The sequence below is a fragment of the Osmia bicornis genome, chromosome 2, assembly GCF_907164935.1.
Source record: "Osmia bicornis bicornis chromosome 2, iOsmBic2.1, whole genome shotgun sequence".
In the NCBI taxonomy this organism is placed as follows: Eukaryota; Metazoa; Arthropoda; class Insecta; order Hymenoptera; family Megachilidae; genus Osmia; species Osmia bicornis.
This window is the reverse complement of record NC_060217.1, coordinates 2323099-2330343: the sequence shown is the minus strand read 5'-3', so window position 1 is coordinate 2330343 and position 7245 is coordinate 2323099. Positions and strand designations below refer to the sequence as shown.

The window sequence follows — 7245 nt, the reverse complement described above, 5'->3', positions numbered from 1 at the left end:
ACCAAAGAGGTTATGCGAAGTCCATAGAGTAGCCGAGAGTCTGACGACGTTGATTGGCTGGGAGTCTGGGAGGCAGATAGAGTAGGGTTAGATGTTGATATATTCGGACCGGACTCCCGCGGTGTTGCCATTTTTACTTCAGCACGGCTGGTATGTACTAGAGTCGGCTGTGCTACTTGTGATCAGGGTCATCTGAGCGGTTTCTAGGGTTTTTTACATTTTACAGTATTTTAAGGTAAGATACGTATTCAGGGTTGGGCACGTATTATACGTGAGATATTATACAATGTATTATACATGGTACTCTACAGTATAATACGCTACTTAGTTTTATACGTATTATACTCCAAGTGGCTCCATCTCTACATAACGTTATGTACTATAGATACCAACCAGACGTAGTTATCCATAGATCTTTATTTACGTTATTTACTATTAAAATCAGAGAGTTTTGCAGTTATATCTTAGCCTCTAGTTAAAATAAAGCCATGAAATGAAGTTTTGGCGGCAGGCCTCGCTATAAATGTTGGGAAAATGAAAATTTTCTATCAATACAAGAGGAAGGGAAAACAATTGCGTATTTCATATTTTCTTATATCCACCGAGTTTCATTGAAATCGGAGACGGACAGTTCGGTATGGTTCCTTGTGAATTGCATTGAACTTGTCGCAGTAAAGTTGGCTATAAATTCACTAACGTATTCACGCCACGTCGGTGAGTGAATGCATGGCCAACTTCACTGCGACAAGTTCAATGCAACTCAATGTACCGGTGATGCTGCTACCGATATTTTGCCACCGGGGTGTCAGGGACCCCGAAGCAAGTAGCGAAATATAAGACCTAAAAACGAACAAATCGTGAAACTCACTTGTTCGGAATAGTGATGGGTACGACCGGATCTGTAGCGCATGCGCATTACAATTATTTATTATAAAACAAACTTGTAAATAATTACGAAATTATTCACTCACAAACAATGAAAATGATATATTTGTAAATCAGAATCGATTTCCAATCAATTACAGTTATCAGTTATCACAAAGTCTGTTTATTATAAAAAATTACTAAAAAGTTTTGATTCACATCATGATTGAAATAAAGTTGCTAATTACAAAAGAACTAATTTCTCAATCGTCTCAAACGTTAAAAATAGACTCACAATCGATCACAAACGAAATAGACTAAGAAAAATTAAAATGTATTAATTGAAATTTTTATTTTGCAGTTGTTTACGTTACTAAATTATTACGTTTAGAATTAATATTTATTATAAAATGCAAAGTTTATGTCCGTTGTGTTTAAAAAATGGCTTAAAGAAGAAAATAAAATTATTACAGATTAATTTACAAGAGGCAATATGGATGTGCGAAGAAGAAAAGGTAAAATTCGAATTCTCTTCCTTTGGGAAATAACATAACCTGTTAATGTTATTATACTAATAAATTTGAAAGATAATTATAATTCTAAAGTGCTGTATTCTTATTTTGAATTAGATGATTAACTGATACACTTTATTTTTTAGTGTGTGTGGCCTTTTGGCTGTGAAGACTTTACATTTTGCCAAAGGTTAGTGGGAAAGATATGGTCTTGTTATTGGGATGATAATATACCACCAAAATTAAAAGAAAATGTGATATTACCAGCAAAACCATCTATTATACCCATTAAAGATCCATCAAAAGAATGTATCAGTTCTATTATAGATTTAAGTACTTCAGATAATAATTTAAATATTTCTGTTAAGGAAGAATCAAATATAGTATTACAGGTCAATACAGAAGAAAAATATAACTTAAATAATAAAATTATTACTCCAAGTTTGAATGATAATAATTTGCAATCAAACAGTAATAAAATAAAAACTGAGAGGACTGAAAATTCATTAAACAAACACATTAAAAAAGAAATTGATGTTTTTACAGAAAATATTAAAAGCATAAATAATGTTAAAGGAATTCCTAAGGTAACAAGTATTGAAAAGACAATTATTGATATTTCTAATGTTAAAACAGAGAATCAAATTTCTGTGAATCAAGATCAAAATAAAAACATTTTAAGCAATAATGTAAATACAAATACTGTAGAACATAATTTATCTTTACCATTGAATGATAAAATTCAGACTATCCCCAATTCATCAGATTACAAAGAATTATCAGAATTGGGGCCATCTAAAAATGTTCAATCACTTAATGAAGTAACAGCAAAGCCTAATTTAAATGTAACTACAATGCAGCTAGATGGTTTGCCCCCCATAACATTAGCATTTGAAATGCCAGTATCCACAACAGTTCCTGAAATAGTAACATCTAATGTACGCCAAAATGATTGTAAAAAAAGAATTGTTACTGAATGTCTAACAAAACCAATCACTTTAGATATGGAAAGCGTATCTTCGAAAAGAAACGTAACTAGTGGTAAACAGTATGAGAAGTTCAGTTTCAGTGCTCTTAAGAAAAAGAAGGAGGTTAATAATTCAACTAATGCAAGCAGTAACAGTAACAGTTTTCAGAATGTAAAACCAAAGCTTGAAACAAAAAATGTAGCAAATAATTCGATAGCTAATATGAAGAAAAGAAGCTGTACTGAAAACTTTCATGACATTCAAAGTATTGCAAGTTTTAATAAAGATTTTAAACCAATAACTTCAGTTACAGATGTAACTGATGCTTCTAAATTAAATCAAGTTAATAATTATGAATCCAGTTTACCAAGTCAAGATGTATCAAATAATCAAGAAACTGTATCAGATACTTCAACAAGTACTGCTATAAATATAGACACTGTTTTAACAGATTTCTTAACTAATGATTATAATGTTTCTGAAGATATTAATGATGAATGGTTAAATTCTTTATTAAGCTAACATTTAATTATTAGCTTGTTATTTTACTACAAAAATACTATGTTATTCATTTATTTTAGTTTGTTACATTTTTAATTTACAAATAACATATACTCAAAAAGATTGAGTATCATATTTTTACTTGTAATTACGACTTACGATATTTTAAAATAAATTGTGATCATTGTATAATTTTGTTTTATATATGTTATATTTTACAAATTATGCATACATTACTAAGACGATAGCAAAACTCACTTTTCTAACATTATCTGTACTGTCCAAACGATTATTTTAAGATAATGTATTTCTTTATAATACATACATAAAATGAACGCATTTAAAATTGATAAATCACCATTAATGCATATTTCATAATCTAAAATTAAAACAGTTTTAGTAAATAATAATGAATATACAATTTCTTATACTCTACAAAAATAAAATTATACTGTGTAGTTTTTCTTCCTAACGATATTTAACAATAATACATGAAATAGAAATCAAATGAAGTGAAAGTAACATATTCAAGAACTCAGTGCAAAAAATATATTTATATTCTACAATTACAGTGAATTGTAATTGTAGTAAAAATAACAATTTTTACTTATGAATAGAAAGGTATTTATAAGCACTGTAAATTCAGCTCGTTTCTTTATCTTTTGAAACTTCTATTTTTCGACCTAAAAGATCGTATTTTGAATGATTTGGTTCGGGATCTTGATCGGTATCCGAACTACAATCACTGTCACTAGAATCTTCGTAAGAGCCAAGTCCAGGTAAAATTCCAATACATTTCATGCCACTGCCTAAACTTACTACATTTTTATTTTGTAAGGAAACATCTTCAAACATATCGGAATCGCATTTTAAACTCTCACTCACTGGCTGTTCATTTACTTCACACTTTTCTTTTTTCGGTGTATTATTTTCTTCGACTGGTGATAATTTTCGCTTAACACCTCGTGTGATATCTCCTATAGACAGGTATAATATTTAAATAATTATAAAAGTAAGATCTTTAAAATGATTTCCAGATATTATTTTTTACCTTGTTTTTGTTTTTCCGAACGTTTCACTACAACTCCAGCTAATAATTTTAATTGCGAAGTACGGCTACTGAAAAATAAAATTTATTTTTAATATCGCAAAATACAGGCTATTATTATCTATTTATTGTTAGTTGTAATAACACAAATGATCAAAAATATCCGTATTACCTCCCAGACGAAACATTCTTATTGACAATTTGAGGATTTTTTAATTCTTGTTTCAGTTTTTCATTTAATGATTTTTCCTGTAAGGAAGCAACAGCTGCTTTAAAATCACGCATCTCTTTTTCTTCTTCAAGATTTTTTTTACGTTCTTCTTCTAATTTAGTTCTATCCACTAAATCCAAAAATTCTACTTCATCATCATCTAAGCCCTTTATCATATTTTCTGAAATCCAAGAAATAGTTATATACGTTGAAAGAATATATATCTTATAATATATGAAATTCATATTATATAATCATTGAAGTCTTAATTTACTTAGTTTGTGTGCTTCTTCATATTCTGAATCTCGCTTGTTTTTCTGTTCTTGTAATCGTTCGTATAAAGATCTTGGATCGTATTGTTCCTCTGGTGCTTCTAAAATAATTAAAAAATAATACAATGAATAATTAATTGAAAAAGATCATATTCTTATAATTTCTTAATGTTTTCATTCTATATAGAGATAGTAATTAAAAAATAAAAATCATAATAACCTAATGGTTGATCTGCAGTTCGTACACGTTCCCATTCTTCTTGTCGTATCCTTCGTTGTTCTGCAATCTCAGCTTCAGATATAAATCCTGAACTCATTGTGTACTAAGTAGAAAAACCTGTATTTACAATAATAACTTTTTAGTTCTTTATGAAACAAAGAATATTACATATAATTATTTAGTTATTAAATTATATGGAGCTAATACAGTTTATTTTAATACATATATATGTAATATTAAGAAAAGATATTGTTTCATTACAAATTACAAATAAAAACATGTAATAGATATAAAATATTACAAAACTATTAATGTATAATAATACAATCGTTAAATAAAATGCCTCAAATAAAATAAAGCACTTACCAGTCTTATCTCTCACAAGAAATTTTGTTCTAAATTATACGAATATACAGTAGTACAACAAATATACTTTTTGAAGTTTCTAATTTTCAAAATATTCAGCATTTATGAACAGTTGTTCACTCTTCATCATAAGATGTTTTGTACTTAATACATGAAATTACAAATTTAAGAAATAAAGTACATTATAACTTTAACATATTTTTGTTAGTAATATTTAGTACTTTGATTTAATAATTCAGGAACAATTCCTTACAAAATCTTTCTTTTTAATAAGTAAATATGTACATACACTCGGATAAATTTAACAATCGTCCTTCGAGGGCAAATATTTGATATTATTTAATGACTATGAAGGTTAAGTTTCAGATACTAATTTGAATAATTATTATTTTACAGTTCAGTAATGAATATTTTAGTATAAATATCCTAAATAATCAAACTTAAAACCAGCAATTCTTAACGTTTTATTAATCTTTATCATGTAACTATACTTTAGACACCTTGTATGTATATTAAGTGCTTGTAGTTACCAAATTATAGATTTTACACGCATGCGCACAGAGCCAGATGTATGCAAATAATTTGTGTCGGCATAGCTGAAGCTTCATATCAATTACAATAGATCAGTTACCTTACGAGAATTATCTATTTAATTGTGTCGATAATGTACCGACTTAGCTCTGTTGGTAAGTTAACTATATACTCCATTGCTATAGAGTTCATTACTTCAAGACTAGATGGCACTAATTAGTAAAATATATTACAACATCACCAAATTATTAAAATTAATAATAATACATACATTTAGCAGTAATGCTAGACGGTAGTAGAAAATGTTACTTCAAATATATTTATTTGTTTACAAATTATACATAAGTTTCAGGAAATTCGAATGTTACATCCCGACCAGTTAATTTCTTGTACACTGCCGCAAAGGTATCAACCTATTAAAGAGAATTAATAATTTATTTTATACATGAATAATAAAAATGATATTTTGTAATATATGTCTAGAATTACATAACGGGAAAATTTGTATCATTTACCTTATGCTCAATGTTTGTTTGTTCATTTTTGTCCAAATGAACTTTGATAAGTTGTGTACCATCAAGTTTAATTCTGATACGTTTGCCAACAATTTCTACTGGATATACTAAATCTTCCAATAACGCATCATATACTGCAGTTAAAGTACGGCTGGAGGAATATTTAATACATATTTGTTATTATTTTATTTGGCAATATGTATATTAACCTTATTTGCAATAATATACCTTCTGGGCCTCTTTTGCTTATTCTTAGTACGTGTTTTTCTTGTTGGTTTAGGCAAGATCTTACGTTCTCCAACAAACATCACATGTTTCCCAGAAAATTTCTTCTCTAATTCACGTACCAGTCTTGTTTGAATTTTTTGGAATGCCTTTAATTTTGGCATAGGTACATATATAATGATGCACTACAAATAAACACATTGATGTTATAATATAAACATGAGAATATTTGCAAACCTAATTTCAATTAAAATATTTATTTCCTCTAATCAGTTACTAAATGAATAATATGTTTAACTACAAAGATGTATTAAGTGGTTGAAATAAAATATTTAAAAAATTAAAATAATGTCATTTTACCTTCTTGTTGTTGGTCTCTATTTCACGTGCCTTAGTAATATACAATTCTCTCAGTTGCGATTTTAAATCACTATTCATTTCCAGCTCCAGTAGAGCCTGGGAGATGCTGGCTTCGAACGCATCAGGTTCGGCTCCGCCACTTTTTATTATTTTAGCGTTTGCTGTGAACATCTGAAAAAAATAATTAGAGGTTAGAAAATTGTTTATACATTGATTATAAATTTAACACTATCATTTTATCTGCTAATCATTTTAGCTAAAACAGATCTCATTCAAGATCGGTAGTATACATAAAAGTGAAATTTTAAAACTAAATTTGATGAAGTATAATATGCTGTCAAATATTTGTAGTGCATTGTATCAAGTGAAATCCAATTTTATCGAACTTTGTATACGCGATCCAATGAAAAACCTTCATTCATTTGATATAATGCAATATTACGAATAGTATGCAAAGTATCATACAATTTTCTCTAATTCATTTTGACTCTGTTTTTAAGTAAAAACCAAAATGTTACTCGTGCGTACCTTGCCGACATCCATACGATGGGAAAAAGATCCAGCAACCATTTATCCAGTAGTACCAATCATTTCATTTATAAAATATCTCTATATTTTATAATTATAGAAAGATGTAGTTACAAAATATAAA

At 28.3% G+C, this 7245-nt stretch overlaps 3 protein-coding genes across 7 annotated transcripts; 1 reads left to right on the top strand and 2 right to left on the bottom strand.

The window, feature by feature from the left end:
- The first annotated feature begins 218 nt into the window (after positions 1–218).
- Positions 219–2997, top strand: LOC114874096 (putative uncharacterized protein DDB_G0291812). 2 transcript variants are annotated; one of them, XM_046289787.1, is made up of 3 exons: positions 219–235; positions 1226–1379; positions 1523–2997. In XM_046289787.1, the coding sequence occupies exons 2-3, from the start codon at positions 1275–1277 to the stop codon at positions 2864–2866; spliced, it is 1449 nt and encodes a 482-aa protein (XP_046145743.1). In that variant the 5' UTR covers positions 219–235; positions 1226–1274; the 3' UTR covers positions 2867–2997. The 2 variants fall into 2 exon arrangements, with proteins under 2 accessions (XP_046145743.1, XP_029038875.2); XM_029183042.2 differs by lacking the exon at positions 219–235 and adding an exon at positions 651–887.
- Positions 2998–3379: 382 nt separating this feature from the next.
- Positions 3380–5710, bottom strand: LOC114874097 (PSME3-interacting protein). Of its 4 annotated transcripts, XM_029183047.2 has the most exons (7): positions 5252–5710; positions 4963–5105; positions 4597–4713; positions 4379–4477; positions 4066–4285; positions 3897–3964; positions 3380–3822 (listed from the first exon to the last, which is right to left on the bottom strand). In XM_029183047.2, the coding sequence occupies exons 3-7, from the start codon at positions 4691–4693 to the stop codon at positions 3488–3490; spliced, it is 819 nt and encodes a 272-aa protein (XP_029038880.1). In that variant the 5' UTR covers positions 4694–4713; positions 4963–5105; positions 5252–5710; the 3' UTR covers positions 3380–3487. The 4 variants fall into 4 exon arrangements, with proteins under 4 accessions (XP_029038880.1, XP_029038881.1, XP_029038878.1 ...); XM_029183048.2 differs by lacking the exon at positions 4963–5105; XM_029183045.2 differs by lacking the exon at positions 5252–5710 and having other exon boundaries at positions 4963–5245.
- Positions 5711–5798: 88 nt separating this feature from the next.
- On the bottom strand, positions 5799–7208 carry LOC114874098 (40S ribosomal protein S7). The gene is made up of 5 exons (XM_029183050.2): positions 7122–7208; positions 6594–6764; positions 6237–6418; positions 6009–6159; positions 5799–5906 (listed from the first exon to the last, which is right to left on the bottom strand). The coding sequence occupies exons 1-5, from the start codon at positions 7161–7163 to the stop codon at positions 5829–5831; spliced, it is 624 nt and encodes a 207-aa protein (XP_029038883.1). The 5' UTR covers positions 7164–7208; the 3' UTR covers positions 5799–5828.
- Positions 7209–7245: the final 37 nt, after the last annotated feature.

Excerpts from the sequence above, each read along its gene's own strand:
- LOC114874096 (XM_046289787.1), top strand. The coding sequence starts at position 1,275 with ATGCAAAGTTTATGTCCGTTGTGTTTAAAAAATGGCTTAAAGAAGAAA. Across the intron at positions 1,380-1,522 it reads GGATGTGCGAAGAAGAAAAG|TGTGTGTGGCCTTTTGGCTG; the intron begins GTAAAATTCGAA and ends TTTATTTTTTAG.
- LOC114874097 (XM_029183047.2), bottom strand. The coding sequence starts at position 4,693 with ATGAGTTCAGGATTTATATCTGAAGCTGAGATTGCAGAACAACGAAGG. Across the intron at positions 4,286-4,378 it reads TGAAGAAGCACACAAACTAA|AAAATATGATAAAGGGCTTA; the intron begins GTAAATTAAGAC and ends CTTGGATTTCAG. Across the intron at positions 3,823-3,896 it reads TTCGGAAAAACAAAAACAAG|GAGATATCACACGAGGTGTT; the intron begins GTAAAAAATAAT and ends ACCTGTCTATAG.
- LOC114874098 (XM_029183050.2), bottom strand. The coding sequence starts at position 7,163 with ATGGTTGCTGGATCTTTTTCCCATCGTATGGATGTCGGCAAG. Across the intron at positions 6,160-6,236 it reads AAGCAAAAGAGGCCCAGAAG|CCGTACTTTAACTGCAGTAT; the intron begins GTATATTATTGC and ends ATATTCCTCCAG. Across the intron at positions 5,907-6,008 it reads AAACAAACATTGAGCATAAG|GTTGATACCTTTGCGGCAGT; the intron begins GTAAATGATACA and ends TCTCTTTAATAG.